Genomic DNA, 19,950 nt, shown 5'->3' with positions numbered 1-19,950 from the left:
CCCACCAAATAACTACCAACCTTCCATGAGCACGACATCCAATGCATCCAACAGTTTGGCCGCACCATGAGGATTGCCTTGTGTAGAAATCAGCCACATCCACTCATTGAGTGGACCACACTTGTATCTGCTATTTATCAATGGCTAGACGTTGTTTTCTATGGCATGGCCTACTTGATAAGTAGATGCAGTTGATTTTTGCACTAGGTGATCCTCATGATGGGGCCAACCTATTGGAAGGGGTGTCACATTCACTTAATAGGTTGGAAGCTATCACAGAGTGGACCATAACTTGTCATCCAACCAGTTGGACTTGAGACCTCATTAGTCTGTGCATGTGTGACTGTGTGTGGGTGTGCGTGCATGTGTGTGTGTGTGTGCACACGACACACAAAATAGACATCCTCAAAATAAGACCTATTAACTTAGGCAGCAATGGTAATCGTTGAACTCTAAATCTTGCTCCACCAATACTTCCATCGTTAACTAATAGTTTAGCGTACTGGCATGGCACTACAGTGCAATATTGTAGCACTGTATTGAGTACCGTGACATGCCCATGTTTATAGAAAGACTCTTAAAGAATACTACAAAAAAACCCTGAAACTTGAAAATCAGCCCCTTTTGTGTAGTACACGTGAGTCCCACCAGATGGACCCAACAGGTCCTATTTCATCATGGTCCACCGGGGCTGCATTTCAAAAGAAACCTAGTGACATGGGCAATGAAGACAATCATACGTTGAGAATATACACATTTTAAAATTACCTGGGCTGGTGAACCACCATGCAGATGTTTACTCCTTCAAGAGCCTCACGTCGGAGAGCTCTAAGAAGCAACAGAGATGAAGAACTGTCCAAACCAGATGTAGGTTCATCTAAAATCAACAGTGAAGGTTCCATAACCATTTCAAGCCCAACATTTACTCGTTTCCTCTGCCCTCCAGAGATTCCCCGCTTCTCTACTGTTCCAACCAAGGAATCACGTACTGCCTGTAGTCCCAAAGACTCAATAACTCTTTCAACAACTAGAACTTTATCCGCTTTTGGCAAGTCAGCAGAAAGTCTCCAGTGATCAGAAACCAATGAAATAAAGGGAAATCTCAGTCAGTACAGTAAAAAACTTATAACAGCTCATGATTACATAAGGTAGAACAGAGATCAAGCAAACAGGATAGGACAATTTATTGATTCAGTAGTTAAACACGTGGCAAGAGAAACTACATTCTTTAATGTCTTTGTCAACCAAGATGTTGAGGGAGGCATAAAAGGGAACATGCTAAAGTTATAGTTCTGATATCAACAGTTTCAATCATAAAGTATCAGACTTTTACTGTTCAAAGAAATTACTAAATAGCATGAAATGTATATGGACACAATCAGTATATAAAATCATCTATGCAATTAGAACCAAATACAGCGTTTGACCTAAATGGTCAGTTACCAGTTTCACGCATTAGTTATTTGCCCATACTCACCAGTTATTTGGTAATAAATATAATAAAACAGCAACTGGCAAAAGTGATAAGTTGAACTCAGAAGATCTTCTTCCTTTTCAGCAACAATATAATGACAAAAGACTATGGATTTTTTCTGGATAAAAACCAATGCTTAGAATCTCACTGATTAACGGGAACTGTAGAAGGTCAACTTGGTTTGATCTGTCTGAGCTCTATTTACCAAGCTAAACTCCAATTAAATGGATAATTGGCCAAGTTGGTTTTCTACTTTCATTCATACTGTAGTCAGGTCTTGTTAGAATAATTTTCCTGAGCTGAATGCATCATTAAGGGACCAATTTCAGAGTCGGGTTCAAGGTCTTGAAAATGCAAGATAAACCCTGCACACAGTTAACTGATAATCAAATAGAATCATTTTATGTAATTGAATGAATAATTGCCCTGTCAACAAACTGGTTCCTGAAACTCCGTAACTGTGATTTTGTATCAAAGAATGCAAGCGACTTTAGAAGATTATATTAGAAGGGATTCCCTAGGTCCTGGTTTCTCCACTCAGAAGATGCTTATAACAGAGAAGCTTGCAGAAGATGCTGAACATAAGGTTGAGACGGATGCCAAAAAGTAGTTACACTGGGTATTGTTTTTAACATGTTCCCTTGCATTCTTCCTTTTGGATTCTCGTAGGATCTTACTATTTTCTCTCTTTTTTATTCCATGGCTATTGATTTATTGCTTGATCCATTTCTTTTATTAAAAAGGTTTTAAACAATGCTTGGGCGAAAAGTTTGTATAGTTAGTAAGTTTTAGGCTTTCACTTGGTGTAAGTGGAGCCCATGATGTAGTGAACCATACCATTGAGATGAGATGGTGCGCCTCAAAGTGGATGGATCATGCATCAAAAATCCTCAAACTGGAAGATCCTAGCCATTGCATTTTGGGCTTTCACTTGGGCGAAAAGTTTGTATAGTTAGTAAGTTTTAGGCTTTCACTTGGTGTAAGTAGAGCCCATGGTGCAGTGAACCATACCATTGAGATGAGATGGTGCGCCTCACAGTGGATGGATCATGCATAAAAAATCTTGCAAACTGGAAGATCCTAGCCACTGCATTTTGATTGAGTGTTGACTGTTGCTGTATTTTCTTTCTTGCCCATCTTTTTGTTGAATGTGAACCTCTGAAATGGCAAATTCCAGAGCATAAAACAGGAAGGTTGATGTAATGTGGGCAATCAATCCTAAAACATCACCAATCTACCATTTAAAAGTTGACCCCAAATTGTTGGAGAAAGGCTAAGATGATGACAGCATTAGAATGTAAAAATCAATCACCATCTAATAAGGCACAGGTATGTGATGGGTTTTTAAACCATCATTAAATTTCTTTAGTGAAGTGGCACAATTTCCAGCATGAAGACAATGATATGAGAAAAAACGACCTCGCTTAGATGGATATAGCATGCAAGTTAGTATAAACATATGATACCTGCATCTTGCACTGAACCAAAGATTCTCCTCAACAGTCAAATTCCCATGAACAATATCATCTTGTGGCACAAAACCTATGATCTTCTTGTATGAATGGATAGATTCTATCTTTCCGTTTATAAGAATCAAACCACTCATTGCACATCCACTCACTTTTCCAGCCAGAGCACTAAGAAATGTTGTTTTTCCAGCTCCTGATGGACCCATGACAGCAGAGACACGACCAGGCATAATTTTCCCCGTCACACACCTTAACAGATGCTTGTTTTTTCCTTTCAAAGTGAGGGTTAGATCTTTGAAAGCAACCTCAATGATAGGCCTAGTCCTGATCTCAGTCTCAGTGGCCATTGAAATTACTCCTGAAAATGTCAAGTTCTTGTTCTGCTGCTGTTGAGCTTTCTCTTTCTCAATTTGACCATATGCGTACTTGAAGATTTGGCTACGAGTATGCATTTGTCTACCCTTCGGCATATTCTTTTTTATGTTCTTATCTCCAATTTCCATATGAAACCCTTCATTGCTGTCAGGATCCTCCTCAAGTTGACGCATCATCTTTGTAAGGTCACTTGGTTCCTTCTTCTTTGCTGCAGATGATGGAGATGGAGATGAATTTGAAGGCATTGGCGGTAATAAAGCATCACCTGATCCAGGCTTCCCTTGACCCAGAACCTTCATTTGCTCTGGTTTCCTTACAGATTTTTTGCGAGAAAATGTACGAGATAGTTGTGTTTGCAGTCCAATTGCATGCTTCTTAGCAGTATCTTTTGCCGCTTTCCACCTTTCACGTGCTTGTGCAGTTTCTCGTGCACTCCTTGCCGCAGCTTCCCTGGATTTTGCTTGTCGTCTTTCCCGAGTAGTAAGAACTTGGTCGGAACAGTTATAGATAATCAGTAGTAAAGTACTTAATGCAGCCTACAGCAAAAAATAATTGAATAAATAAATGTAAAAAATAAAAATAAAAAACAGAGAGAGAGAGAGAGAGAGAGAGAGAGAGAGAGAGAGATTGTCAAAACTTCTCTGTAGCAGCAGGAAGTTAAAATCACTTAGTAAATAGGACTCATCATGCACATATGTAATACCAAGAACATAGAGAAAAATAAACTGCAAAAAGAATAAAGATATTGTATGCATTGTTCCGAGTATCACTAATATTATTGCCAGCTCGGCAATACCAATAACAATGGTAGTATAAAAAAAAATCTGAGGTATCGGTGATATATCATTGATATATCAAAAGTATCACCAATGTACCACGATATTTTCTACTGTATAAATTCCGGATGTCGCTTGTATTGCCAACATATTGGCGATATTATCGACAATATTTGCTAAGGTATCGATATCATCAAATATCTATTTATTTTTTTAAAAAAAAAATCCATTTCAAATTTTTTATGGGTGCATGTTTGTATGATGAAATGCATGTATGCTTGTGTGTATATGTATGCATGCATGGATGGATGGATCATGGACGGATGTATGCATGTATACATGATGGACGTTTGGATGGATAGTTGAATGGATGAACGGATGTATTGTTGGATGGATGCATGCATGTGTGTATGTGTATGTATATGAGCATGCATGGATGGATGGATGGATCATGCATGTGTATATATATGTATGCGTCATTGAATGTATGCATGTATGCGTGCATGGATGGATGGATGAATCATGCGTATGTCTCTATGTATATATGTGCATGCATTCATTGATGGTTTGATGGACGAATCATGGATGAGTGTTTATATGTATGTATGTGCATCATGCATGAATGGATGATTGGGCGGATGGATGGATGGATCTACCATTTTCCCCATGTTTCCAACAATATTTTCCGGAGTTAGTGATACATACTTTAGGCCCCCATTAAAGGGAAACTTATTATGTATGCTTCTTTTTTGGTATTATTTGATTCCCAAATATGCAAATATATGTATTTTAGCATTTGATGAAGCATCATTGTGAAATTCCACCATTTTATTTTCCCCATGTTTCCCTGAATTAGTGTTACATGCTTTTAGGCCTCCATTAAAGGAAAACTTATAACCTACGCATCTTGTTTGCAATTATTTGATTCCTAAATATGCAAATATGTGTATTTTAGCATCTTTTGAAGTTTCATTGATTTTTATTTCATGCCGATCTAACCGTTGGATCTTGTCGATCAGGCCATCGGGCAACCAGATCTAAAAGATCTGAGCCCCTTGGACTTCGATCTTGCTTTCTTTATGTTTTTTTGTTATTTTTAAGATTTATTTGATGGTTAAGATTAATAATAAATGTTTTAGTTTTCTTATTTTGGATAATGAGCCACTTCACTTAAGTGAGCGGCATAATTGTAATTATTTTGAATTTTTATTTCCGAATTTTTAATTATAAAAGCACAGGGGGGGTGGAGTTTCAACCCTAGCGATGTTATTGAGAAAAAAGAAAAAAGAGAGACTCTCTTGTGTGAAGGAATTTTCCTCGTGTTTTAGGGTTTGTGAGAAACCCTCCCTTCCAATTGAATTATGGAAGGGTAGAAGTTTGCTTGATGGTGGATACCCCAAGGTACATCCTTCCTCTTTCTCTTCTTCAAAAGGTATTATTTTTCTTCTTCTCTTGTCTTCCTCTTTTCCCTTCCATTACAACCTTCTAAACCCTAAATCCTTTGAGTCCCTAAAAAACCCCATTCCTAAATTTCATTCATGAATCCAAAACCCTAATGAAAATCTTAATTATTTTTATTTTTATTTTTGTGAAACTTTCCCCAAATCAAAATTTTGCTTGCATCATTATCTATCCATGTGGTTGTTACACTACCCACGCTAGATTGGAAGTCCCTACTTCCAAGTGGGCCACTCTTGAACTATTTTATATTTTTGTGCACCGCGTATGTGAAAACTTAGGATCTTCATGTTATAAATCTAAATTTCTGAATCTGTTATGAGGATATGTTTGATTTTACATGTTGATTGCTGAAATTAATGTGTAATTGATCTCTCATCTTGCATCCTAGGATAGTTTCCATCATAACCCCCAAAACGTCATCAAAAGATGTGGGGTCTACCTCCTTGCCAAGCTAAAAGAAGGGAGGGAAAGCACAGTAAGATGGAGCATGTAGATTACCCATGCACTCACTTAAATATCAAGAAAAAGGAGGGTCTTCTTCAAGTCCTTCAATAAGGTGGTTCATCCACCATTAATGTTGTCGAAGGCTCTGCCAACCACCACAACTCTCTCCTCTCTAATCTCCCTTAGTCTCTCTTAAAATCTCTCTTTTCTCTCCTTTTTCCATCTCTTTTATTTTCTTTTTCCCTTGTTGTAAATGGTGGGGACATGTGGGGCTTGGGAGTGCTTGGGGGGGTTTGTAGAATAGAGTGGCATAGAGAGGGGAGGAAAAGAAGAGTCGGTAGAATGAGGAAAAGTGGCATGGGGGAATGTGGTAGCATGGGGAAGTGAAAGAGGTGGTAGGGTAGCGGGTAGGGTTTGACTTTTGGGGCTTGCTTGCATGGGGAATGGAAGAAAAGTAGGGGCATTTTGTCTTTGTAAGGGGGTGTGGGGTTTAAAGTAGGGGCTTTGTTGTCTTTTAGTGTGATTGGTGTGATGGGTGCATGGGGTTTGGTAAAAAGGTGATGGGGGGCATTTTTGGGTTTAGAAAGAAATGATTGAATGGGGATTCTCCAAGATTCCTGTAAGTGGGGAACGCATATCATAACATGTGCCTACCTCGATTTACGTAAACATGCATATCTCACTAACTGGGTATCGCAACAAGGCGTGCCCTGCTACATTGGAATCGCAATGCCCACGCGGTCGCCAAGGTATAAGTCTCGAGTCACTGCGATGCTAAAACAAGGTCATGATCAGTGCTCATCGATCTGATCCGATCCGTCCCGACTGTGTCAGCTCTGAAAACTAAGTGAACGAAGGGCATTACAGAGAGACGAGTACCTTCCATAGGTCCTAATTAATCAATATCCGCTAAGACCTATACTGCGGAATTGTAGATAATCTTGAATTGGAGCATCCATTAATGCTTGAACTCTTTAACTTTGTGATATATTAGCTTTATTTTGTGTTTTGATTTCTCTAATTAATCTGTTGATTAATTTCATTGCATCAATCTAGGTTAGATGTTCATCCTGCATTAAATTTTGGCTTGAACTGCAGAACATTCACGAAGTGCGTAGCTTCCATGGGTTAACTACTTTCTATAGGCGGTTCATTTGAGGCTTTAGTTCCATTATGGCTCCCATCACGCATTGCATTAAAAAGGGGGAGTTCAAAAGGACTAATGCAACCTCCAAAGCATTCAAGGAGATTAAGGGGAAAATGATTGAGATTCCTGTCATGTGCCTTCCTAACTTTTCTAAAGTCTTCGAAGTTGCGTGTGACGCATCTAGTGTAGGTATAGGCAATGTTGTCATTATCATACAATTTATTATATGAATTGTACGATTTGTATCGTATTGTACGGTCATATGATATGAATCGTACATACGAATCACAATTCCAGATGAATCATATGATTCCAATCTAAATCATACAATCAAATAGTGAATTGTACGATTCGATAATCAGTCCTTAAAACCAGCAATGCCCGGTCAAAAAATCGATTTTTTTTTTCTTTTTTTGGATTTCTGTTTTAGAGTGTATTTAGGCCCTAACCTTAATTTAAAAAAACAAAAAAAAAATGAAAAAAAAAAAACATATGTTTTACAAATTTTGAGAGATTTTGGAGACTTTTGGAGCTTTTGGGCCATAGGAAACCTAGAGAAAGAAATCAAGATATCTTTTTTGTCGCTCAACAGAATCGAGCGCCACTAGTTGCATTCAATTTTTACGTTGAAATAGGTAAGAATGCATTTAAAATATTCAGTTATTAATTTCTATTTTATTTCTTTCATATATTGGTAAAAATGTGAGTTTTTGAAAAAGAAAAATAAAATATTTCGATTTTTTTCTTCTTTTTTTTCTGTTTTTTGTATTTCTTTTTTAGGGCTTTTGTGTTTAAAAGTTATTTATGCCCCACATACATTATAATCTCTTCTTTTCTTTCTTTAGAGAGATAGTAGTGAGATTTAGAGTTTATGTGGGCCTAAATAGCTTTTTTTCAAGAGTTTTCATATTTATTTCAAATGTAAACTAGTTTTCTCTCATTTTTAATCAATTTGTAATATTCTATGTTTGTGTAGGGCCATCTAAATAGTTTTTTCCTTAATATGTATGTAGGCTTGGCTTGTCACTTGTGTGTTGCCGACTTGCCGTGTTGGTTCGTTTTGAGCATTGATGGATGAGATGGATGATAACAATGATCTTACGTGGGTATGTTGTTCAAAGATGGATGAGAACAATAATCTCCACCTAAGATGCAATTTTTGTGGGAAGACATATTGGAGAGGTGTCTCGAATGAAACATCACCTAACCCGAAAGAAGAAGAATGTTGGGGCATGTCCCCAAGTAGGTGATGAGGTAACAGAAAAATCCAAAATTTTATTGGATTGTAATGTTAGCAAGAAGAAGCAACAAGAAGAAATGGCATATAGTGTTGGAATGATTCCTATAATTGATGATGTCGATGAAATGGGTGGTGGAAAAAGAAGAGAACAATGGATGATTTTAAGAGAAAGAGTTGACCAAAAGAAAAGCAACAAGCCTCTAAACAAAATCTGGAATAAGGGAGATAGAGACAGTGCATGCCTATCTATTTCAAATTTTTAGTATGCGAATGCTCCACCATTCAACCTTGTAAAGATCCCATTTTTCACACCAACGATAGAAGCGGTTGCTACATTTTGGTCGGGATTGAAGCTTTCGTCGTATCATAGAGTAATAAAATTTTGAAGATGGAGGTTGAGTCGATAGAGAAATCTATTGATGTATATAAGAACGGATGGGGGAAGACCGGACGCATGATTAAGTTGGATGGGTGGATCGATGGAGTGAATTGGTCTAAATTTTTTGGTTAATAGTCTAACTGGTACGGTATTTTTAAGATCTGTTGATACGTCCAATGTTTCAAAAAACGTAGACAATTTGTTAAAGTTGCTTGAGTTGATGATTGATAAGTGTGTGAAGAGAATCTTATGTAGGAAGTTACAGATAGTTCATCTGCCTATGTGAAGGCGGGTTAGTTGTTAATGGAGAAGAGGAAGACATTGTTTTGGTCTCCATATGCAGCCCATTGCATTGGAAAGCCGCAAGTTCATTCAAAGACCTTAACGAAAGCAAGGGGCCATAACGGTCTATATTTACAAACATTATTGGGTCGTGAATTTGATTAGAAAGCACGCAAAGCGGGAGTTGACTCAACTGGTCGTAACATGGTTTGCTATCTATTACTTAACTTTACAAAGCATTCATGAAAATAGAATTGGCCTAAGGTCGATGTTTGTTTCTAAAGCATCGGAATGTAGCAGCTTCTCCAAGACCACAAAGGGGAATCATGTTCAAAACATAGTTTTGGTCAATGTAGATTTTTTTTGTCATCTATAAAGTTTTGCCTAAAGACCACTCTCCCATTGGTCAATGTGCTATGGCTAATTGATTCAAATGAGAGGCCGGCCATGGGATATATTTATGAAGCGATGGATCGGGCGAAAGAGGTCATAGCAAAAAACTTGGGAGGTGAAGAAACGATATTTGGCTATATGGGAAATAATAGACCAACGGTGGAATCTTCAATTGCATACACCCTTACATGCAACAGCTTATTTCTTAAACCCGAGATTTCAGTATGATAACAATTTTCATTCGGATTTAGAGATTAAAACCGGCCAATATGACTTGTATTGAAATATTCTCATTGATGAGCAAATGGATAAGTTTAAAAAGGCCTATGGTTTATTTGGAAGAGAGACGGCAAAATTAACCAGAACGACAAAGTAACCAGATAATTTTACTTATAATAATTTTGTTTCTTTGAGTCTGATTGTGTGCCTATTATTTATATAAATTATATATGATTGTGTTTTAGGTCTATGGTGGGAGAGTAATGAAGACGTGTGTCCAGAATTGCAAAAGTTGGCTATTCGTATTTCAAGTTTGACATATAGTGTTGCTGGTTGTGAACGCAACTGGAGCACCTTTGAGCAGGTGAGACATTATTGAATTCATTAATTAACTTATGAATCACTAGTGACCAATAGCCTTATATCATTACGTTCATGGGCTTGCAGATACATTCAAAGAAGATCAATAGACTTGACCAAGAAAGATTGAATGCGCGCATCTTTGTAAAATATAATCTCTAGTTCAAAGTCCATCATGCAAAGAGAGAGGACCAAGGGCTTGATCCTATATGTTTATCAGATATGGAATCTGATGATAAATGGATCACGAAGAAAGAGGATAGATACCACACTTCCTACAGATAAAACCTGGATGGACATAAGTGAATGCTTTGCTGAAGGCTTGGAGATGTGCAAGGAGTAGGCAGATCAACATCAAAACCGGATGGGCAACGTGCTATGACTCGTATTCTTATTGATTAATCCTGTAGTGTAGTCTTAGAATTATTAATGAATAATTTAATAGGTAATATTATAATGAATTTTACAACAACTATTTTGTAGGTCCTAGAAAACTTGCTATTCGAAGCAAGGCAAAGGGAAAAGCCAAAGTGGTAGAAGTAAAGGAGGAAGATGAGTTTATTTTGATATCAAATTCTGAAGATGAAGATGATGTTGACAATGTTGACCTCATTTGTGATGAGGAGGATGAGGGTGCAGACACCAAGATCCATATCTCAACTGGCAGAGTGAGCGGAGATACCTCGTTTCAACACTTGAGGTCCTGGTATCGATCCCTAGTGAGGGTGGCTAACATGGAGTGTGTGTGCTGACATGGGTGTGTACTAACAAGCTAACCCAAAAAAAAAGAAAAAAGGATGAGGGTGCAGCTGAGGAAGAATAGATTTTGTTTAGACTTCTTATTTGCTTTTGAATTATACAAACAAGTGAACAGAGCATTGTACATGTAAATGGGGATGGAAACAAATATTATTTTTTGAATTATATAGAAAACTTAAATGTACATGGGATGGGAAAAGGGATTATTGTTTGAACTTGATTATAACAAGATGATATATAAATGATACATCTTTTTGTTTTTTGCATATTCATGACAAAATGGATGATTGATGTGTGTTTTTTTAAAATACAAGTTTATATTTTTTTATGACATGTTTTATGAAAATCTTTAAAAAAATCTTACAATTTACGATATGATACAATTCAGACCCTTGTACGATTTATGATACGATAACGATTACGACAACATTGGGTATAGGTGGAGTACTTAGCCAGGAAGGGAACCCTATTGCCTTTAGTGAGAAGTTGAATAAGGGGGAGCAACAATATTCTATCTATGATAAGGAATTCTATGCAATAGCCCAATCTTTGCGACATTATTTACTGCCACAAGAGTTCGTCCTATTTTCTGACCATGAGGCCTTGTAATACCTCAACTCCCAAAAGAAATTAAACCGAAGGAATGCCAAATGGGTTGAGTTTCTCCAAGAGTACACCTTTATTCTAAAACACAAGGCTGGGGTCGAGAAGAAACCTGCCGATGCCTTTAATCGTTGAGTGGCGCTACTCCAATCCATGAGGGTGGAAGTCACTGGGTTTGAACAATTGAAGGGAGAATACTTGCATGCCCAGATTTTGAAAAAGTGTACACATCACTTTTGGATGATCAGTCGAGGAGTGATAGTGGATTTGTCCTAATCGATGAGTTTTTATTTAAAGATAATAGACTCTACATTCCCCTCACCTCCCCACAGGATTTTCTAGTTTGAAAGCTTCATGCCGAAGTAGCCAGTGATTTTGGTAGAGACAAGACTATTGCTGTTAGACAGACTGAAATATGCCTTGTATAGCTAGCATACCTTGTATAGTTGGTTTCTATAGGTAGAGGATTCTGATTTTATTTCTTTCCTTGTATAGATGCTGTAATCTCTATATATTCAACCCCTTTGGGTTGTCTCAAATACACAAAAGCTTTCAGCTCCTCTTGGTTTACATGGTATCAGAGCTTCACTGATCCGAATCCGGCACCACTTGTCAGATCCGACCACTCCTGCATCATCCGGCCACCCCTGCTGCGTCGTCCGACCATCCCTCTGCTCGTCCAGCGCCCTCTGTTGCTCGTCTCGCGCCCCTGTTGCAGATCCGACCACTCCTTGCTCGTCCGACCGCCCCCTATTGCAGATTCGACTACCCCCTGCTCGTCCGACCATCCCCTGTTGAAGATCCGACCACCCCCTACTCGTCCCACCACCCCTTCTCGTCCGATCGCCCCTCTGCTCATCCAGCGTCGCCCCTATGCTCGTCCAGCATCGCCCGGTCACCTCCATTGCTCGTTCTCTTCGAGTTCCAGCAACCCCATCCAGATCTGTTGCTCCCATCCAGATCTGTTGAAGATCTGTTGAAAATCTGTTGTTATTGCTCCCATCCAGATCTGTTGTTGTTGCTGCTGCGTCGCCAGCTCTCGATTATCCCGATCCAACGCCAGATCTCGCTTATCCAGATCCAGATCCACTATTGCTGTTGCGATTCCGCCAGATCCAGATCTATATTTTCCAGATCCAGAGCTCCTGTTGCTGTTCCTATTCCGCCAGATCCAGATACTGCTACCCCTTGGGTATCTCCTGCTGTATGGTACACCTAAAACATTCTTCTGCTGCAACTCTTTGCGTGCTTTATATTAATTCCGATCAAATGGACAAGAACTCATCACGTACAGAGGCCCCAAGGTGTAGTTTTGATGGTACCAACTATTCGTTATGGGCCATCCATTTTCAGAACTTCCTCAAGGGTCGTGGTTTGTGGGGACTAATTGATGGATCTGTTACTATTCCCACTTCCACGGATGCCGATAAATTGGCTGATTGGGAAATGAACAATGGACGGATTATTACCTAGATTCTCGATTCGGTCGATCGGTCCATTGCTGTTGGCCTCACACCTCATCGCACGGCTAAGGCAATATGGGAGCATCTTCAGACAATTTATCAACAAAGTAATGTGGCCAGGTCATATCGTCTGGAACAGGATCTCGTTAAACTTACTCAGGGTGACGACAGTATTCAATCATTTTACTCTAAAATTGTCACAATTTGGACTGAGATGGCCTTGATGGATCCAATATTTCCTAACGACTTTAGGATTTTCCAAACTATGTGCAAGAGTGCGCAAGTTCGCCAATTTCTTATGAAACTATGTCCGGAATTCGAGCATTGTCAAGCTGCTCTCTTGAACCGTAGCCCTACTCCTTCATTGAATTCGGTTATTAATGATCTATTGGCTGAGGAACAACGACTGAAAGTTCTATCACTTCCTTCCTCGACTCCGGAATCATCTGATATGGTACTTGTTGTGTCCACCACTACACCAACACGTGGCTCCTCTCTTTTAACTTGTCGCGGCTGCAGCAAGGTGGGACATGTTGTCGCTCAATGCAAAGAATGGTGCGCTTATTGTCGACGAACTGGTCATGGTATTCAAGACTGCCGTATACGTGCATATGCATCTTCTTCCGGCCGTGGACGTGGTGGTCGTGGTCATGGCCGTGGTCGTGCTCTTTCTGCTACGGCTGCCACTATTTCTTCCAAACCGACTGTTAGTGATTCTACATCTGCTGTTTTCACTGAAGGTCTTTCATCTCCGTTGACTCCTGCGATGCTCTAGCAAATTATTCAGGCCCTTTCTGCGGCCGGTATGTCAGGTATATCCCCATCTTCTACATGGTTCTTCGATTCGGGTGTTTCCAATCATGTGACCGGTGCTGTATCCCATCTTCGTGACATTCGTCCCTACACCGGCAATCAGGCTATTTCTGCTGCGGATGACACTCGACTACCTATTCAGTCTGTTGGATCATTGACTTTCTCTCCTTCTGCTCATCGCAAGTTCACCCTTCGTGATGTGTTTCATGTCCCTAACCTCTCTTCCAATTTAATTTCAGTTGGTCAACTCACATCAAATAACTGCTTAGTCATATTTCTTCCCAACTGTTGTTTTGTGCAGGATCTGACGACAGGGAAGGTACTTGGGAGGGGTAGGCGGCATGGTCGTCTGTACGTGCTGGATTTTGATCCATCTGTCACTCTGGCTCGTTGTTTCTTTTCTCCTTCTTCATCAGATATTTCTTCGGCAAATAAATTGTGGAAACTATGGCACTTTCGCCTAGGTCATCCACATTCCGATCGGTTACTTCAGTTAATTTCGTCTGGCATGTTAGGGAATATTTCTCTTAATAAAACTGATTTGGATTATTCTTGTTCTTCCAGTTGTCTTTCAAAAAGTAAGTGTGTTTCATTTTCCGAAGTACTACAAAATCATCTTCTATGTTTGAACTTGTGCATACGGATGTCTGGGGTCCTTCACCAATTATGTCTCTCTCTGGGTTACGATACTATGTTATATTCATTGATGATTTCACATGTTACACTTGGATTTACTTTCTGCAATCGAAGTCACAGGTTTTTGAAAAATTCAAGTTATTTCATTCTATGGTGGAGACTCAATTTCGGGTTTCAGTTTAAACTCTCCACTCTAACTCAGGGAGGGAATATCTCTCAACTGATTTTCGTACATTTCTTCAAGGGCATGGGATTATTCATCAAACCACCTGTTCTGATACTCCACAACAGAACGGGGTGGCTGAAAGAAAAAATCATCATATTGTTGAAACTGCCAACACCCTGATGACAGCTATGAATGTTCCTCGTTCCTTCTGGGCGGAAGCAATGTTACATTCCATCTACTTGATTAACCGGATGCCAACTAAAGTTCTGAACAGTAAATCTACTTACTCTGTTCTCACCGGCTTATCTCCTGCATATTCCATATTTCGTGTTTTTTGTTGTATCTGTTATGTTCACCTGGCTTCACGTGAACGTAACAAACTATCTCCAAAATCAATCAAATGTATGTACTTGGGATTTGGGGAAACTCAGAAGGGTTTTCGATGTTATGATCCGGTTTTTTGTCGTGTTCAGGTTTCACGACATGTTGTTTTTCTTGAACACATTGCTTTTCATTCATCTCTTCCTCCTCCGCACACTCCAAACTCTCTTGGTCTAACTGTCTTTCCAGAAATTCCGTTTGCCTCAAGTACTCTCCCTCGTCCGTTGCAGGTTTACTCACGTCGACCATGTACAGATCCACCACCTATTACTCAACCCGAACCTACTATACCTGTTGCAAATCCCGAACTTACCTCGATACGTCATTCCGCTTATGAACATCGAGCGCCTAATCGGTTGATATGCTCTATGTCTGCCATGAATGCTACTCTGGATACGGTTTCTATTCCTACTTCATACTCTCAGGCAACCACTCATGATTGTTGGAAGAAGGCTATGGCAGAAGAACTTGCAGCATTGGATGATAATCATACGTGGGACATTGTCACTCGACCTGCTGACCAACAGCTAATTGGTAGCAAATGGATTTATTCTGTCAAGCTCAAGTCTGATGGATCATTGGATCGATACAAGGCTCGACTTGTCACTCAGGGATACAAACAGGAATACAGAATTGATTATGATGAGACTTTCGCTCCCGTGGCCAAGATGAAAACTGTTCATACTCTTCTAGCTATATCTTCTGTTCGCTCATGGCCACTCACTCAGATGGATGTGAAAAATGCCTTTCTTCATGGAGATCTCCAAGAAACCGTATATTTGAAACCTCCTCCTGGCTCTTTAATCCCTGACAATAAGGTATGTCGCCTAAAGAAAGCCTTGTACAGCCTCAAACAGGCACCTCGGGCATGGATCCAACGCTTTCACGATGTTGTTACAGGTGCTGGCTTTACTCAAAGTGGTCATAACCCATCCTTATTTTTGCACATCACTGCTCACGGAATTGTCATTATTCTGGTCTATGTTGACGACCTCCTCCTGACTGGTAGCGATGCTACTGGCATCTCAGCTTTAAAGGAAGTTCTGCAATCTCCTTCAAGATGAAAGACCTCGGCCATCTCACATACTTTCTTGGGCTTGAAATTTCACGTTCTAAACGTGGGATCCTAGTCAGCCAACGTAAATATGCCAAGGATCTTTTCGCTTTGGCATCATTGACAGATCAGAAAACAGTTCAGACGAACTAACATTCATTATAGCCGCGACGATAGTGATCTACTTGCACAGCCCGACTTATACCGCCGTTTGGTTGGGAGTCTGGTTTACTTAACTATGACTCGCCTTGATATTGCCTACACTGTCCAAGTCGTCAGTCAGTTTGTTTCTGCTCCTCGGACTCTTCATATGACTGCGGTGTTACGCATCATACGGTACCTACGTGGAACTCTAGATCGATCACTATTCTTCTCCTCTACGGCGACTCTGAACCTTCGTGCTTATTCGGATGCTGATTGGGCTGGTTGCGCTCTCACACGAAGATCTACCACTGGCTACTGTGCTTTTCTCGGCACTTCTCTCATCTCTTGGAAGTGTAAGAAGCAGGCCACTGTTTCCAAATCAAGCACAGAAGCTGAGTATCGGGCGATGTCTGCTGCGTGTAGTGAGCTTGTTTGGTTACGTGGACTTCTTTCTGACTTGGACATTCCTATGCAAAATCCTACTCCACTCCATGTTGATAATCTCAGTGCCATTCAGATTGCCTCTAACCCGGTTTTTCATGAACGGACGAAGCATATTGAAGTTGATTGTCACTTTATCCGCGAGAAATTTTAGTCTGGGCTCATTTCTCTACCACATGTTGCATCCTATGATCAGATTGCAGACATTCTCACCAAGTCCCTAACTTTTGCACGTCACTCATTTCTCGTTGGCAAACTATTACTTGTCGATGACCCGCATTAGTTTGAGGAGGGATGTTAGACAGACTGAAATTTGCCTTGTATAGCTAGCATACCTTGTATAGTTGGTTTCCATAGGTAGAGGATTCTGATTTTATTTCTTTCCTTGTATAGATGTTGTAATCTCTATATATTCAACCCCTTTGGGTTGTCTCAAATACACAAAAGCTTTTAGCTCCTCTCGGTTTACAATTGCAATTGTCGATGATAGATTTTATTGGCCCAGTTTCAAGTAAGACATTGCCAAAATTATTGGGCAATGTAGGACTTGTCGGTTGGCAAAGCAAAAAAGGCAAAACACCGGATTATATATGCCTTTGCAGATGCCACACACTCCGTGGCAAGATACTAGTATGGATTTCATACTTGGGTTACTCAAGACAATTAGAAAGCATGATTCCATCTTTTGTGGTGGTGGACCGTTTTTCGAAAATGGCCCAGTTTCTCTCATGTTCCAAAATGTCTGATCCTCCAACATTGCCAAGCTTTTCTTTGGAGAGGTGGTTTGCTTGCATAGTTTGCCAAAGACCATTATGTCTGATAGAGATGTGAGGTTCATGAGTTATTTTTGAAGACACTTTGGCATATGACGGGTACGAGACTCTAGTTCTCATAGGCCTACCATCCCCAAACTGACAATAAATGGAAGTGGTTAATCAAAGCTTAGGAAATATGTTATGATGTCTTGCAGGTGACCATATTAGGACTTAGAATTCAGTTGTCGCAGAGTCTGCATATAATAGTTCAGTCAATGGGTCGATAGGCATGAGTCCTTTTGAGGTAATGCATGGTTACAAGCCTAGGAAGCCTATATATCTCATTCCCATCTCAATCTCCCATTGAGCTTCATAGTCCACAGTGCATTTGCACGACATATCCATGACTTGCATGCTAAAATTCAGAAATGAATTAATGAGAGAAATGAAAAGTACAAAATATTTACTGACTCTCATCGCAAGTTTAAAGAATTTCAAGTAGAAGATTATGTGATGGTTCAGATCAGGCCAGAACGGTATCCATAAGGGGCCATGAAGAAATTACAAGCCCATAATACAGGACCTTACAAAGCATTGAAAAGATTAAGATTGAATACATATGTTGTAGATCTTCCACCTAACATGGGAATTAGTTCTACATTCAATGTAGAAGATCTTGTGTCTTTTAAGGGTCCAGCAACTCCACCCACTAGCCTTTCTCCCAACCCTCACATTAGCCTAGATAGTGATGCTTTTGACCTGCCCCATGACCCATGGCTCTTGCCAGACCAACCTTCCCAACCTTTACCTCATTTACCATCCATACCTACCAAAAGAGATGAGATTGAAGGTATTTTAGATGAACAAGTGGTTTCTACCAGATACAGAGGTTTCCAGAAATATCTCAAGTGGAAGAATAGGCCAGAGTCAGACAGTAAATGGATTACAGAGATTGAGCTTCAGAGACTAGACCCAGATCTCGTAGAGCATTATCGTAGTTTATTTCGCCAAAGACGAACTCTTCTCAGCTAAGGGAAGTTGATGAGGACATCCAAGAACCTTCTAGAGTTTATAAGAAGAGGAGGAAAGTTGCCCCAATTTCTTTATAGATAAATGATCATTACATGGAGCCCAGTGGGCCTAATTCAAGTTCCTAGCCACGTTGAAGACCCCACACTGGGAAGATGTTGTGGGCCACTTAGTTGAGAGTATTAGACCAATAGAGCAGTTCGATACATCTATCAAATTGTTGGATTTCGCACAATGGGCCATCTTGACTGTTGGACCATTTTGATCATTGGGACATCTTGATCTTGGACTCATATTGAACACTAGTTTTAGTTATTTTTTTTACTTAGATTATTTTGGTTTATTTTATGATCTAGTTGATATTATGGGTGTTTTGGACATTTTATAGTATCAAGGGTGCTTTTGTAAAAACACTCTAAATAAAGCAGGCTTGGATGTGTGAAGCCTAGGGCATTATTGGCTATTGAATGAAATTTTCTTCTTGCTTTGTTTTGGAGCAAAATTCCTCCTGTGATTGGAGTTTGGTGTGAAGTCATGGAGTGATTCCAATTATTTTCTTTCGTTTATTCTCTTTCCAGGTAATCTTATTTTTGCTTTCTTCTCTTCTCATCTTCTTTTCTCCCATTTTCTTTTGCTTCCAACCAAAGAGCATCACCACCATCATCCTAGCCCTTCCAAACTTAACCCAAACCATCACCCTAGCCGTCTGGACCAATCCCAAGCTGTCACACCACCCAACCATACAGACAACCTGGACTGTATTGTCGTCAATACAGACATCCCTACCCCCTCCCCTCCTTGTTTTTTTGTTTTCCATCTTCAAACCCTAATTCCCTAGATTCCTAATTCCTATTTCAAAAAATTTTTAAAAAAAATCTAATTCTTAAAAACCCTAATTCCTAAATCCTAAAACCCTAACCCTAATTGACCCAAACCCTAATAAAATTAAGTGATCTCCTTTGAATTAAGATTTATCCCTATGCTAGATGGGAGCTTTACCTTCCAAAAGTCCTAATTAATCAATATCTGTTAAGATCTACACTGCAGAATTGTAGATAATCTTGAATTGGAGCATCCTTTAATGCTTGAATTCTTTAATCATGTGATAGATTAGCTTTATTTTGCGTTTTGATTTCTCTAATTAATCCTTTGATTAATTTTATTGCATCATTCTATGTTAGACTATCCATCCTACATCAACGGGTCTTACATGTGTCATCTAATTTGCTCTCTACATCATTTGCTTGGTCAAATAATCTTCTACAAAAAGCTTGCAGTTCGCAGCATCCCCAAGAGATTGCATGCAAGCTGGGCATATGCAACCTCTATGCATTGGCCCGCAGTGTATAAGATTGTGTATATAGGGTATATATGGGTGCATGTGTATGTATTGTAGTAAGTGCTCATGTGTAGTACCAAATCTTTTGTTTTAGGGTATCATATTAATAAGACTTTCATAGAGGGAGAGCAGTTTTAGATCTTTCTGATGTTTTTTTACTTTCTTCCCACCATGAGAATCTACATGTAGCGTTCGAAATATCAGTACTGTGTTACGTATCGCACCCATGGGATACAAATATGAATTGGGTATCGCATGGGATATATCGGTTGTATCGCATAATGTATCACTGTTGTTGGAAACATGGAGATACATCAGGAAATTGGTCAATTTTTCAATGAAACTTTA

At 39.5% G+C, this 19,950-nt stretch overlaps 1 protein-coding gene across 4 annotated transcripts in view; it reads right to left on the bottom strand.

Annotated features, from left to right (window-relative positions):
* The window catches only part of LOC131230286 (ABC transporter G family member 28-like), a 50,220-nt gene that overhangs the window by 18,479 nt on the left and 11,791 nt on the right, over positions 1-19,950 (bottom strand). For all 4 annotated transcript variants that reach the window (XM_058226130.1, XM_058226127.1, XM_058226128.1 and 1 more), the window contains 2 exons: positions 2,941-3,854; positions 769-1,065 (listed from right to left, as the gene is read on the bottom strand). In XM_058226130.1, coding sequence (XP_058082113.1) covers positions 769-1,065; positions 2,941-3,854 — 1,211 coding nt within the window. The remainder of the gene's footprint in view (positions 1-768; positions 1,066-2,940; positions 3,855-19,950) is intronic.

This window comes from Magnolia sinica, chromosome 17 (assembly GCF_029962835.1).
Source record: "Magnolia sinica isolate HGM2019 chromosome 17, MsV1, whole genome shotgun sequence".
In the NCBI taxonomy this organism is placed as follows: domain Eukaryota; kingdom Viridiplantae; phylum Streptophyta; class Magnoliopsida; order Magnoliales; family Magnoliaceae; genus Magnolia; species Magnolia sinica.
The sequence above is the reverse complement of the archived record's forward strand: the minus strand, read 5'-3'. Positions and strand labels throughout refer to the sequence as shown.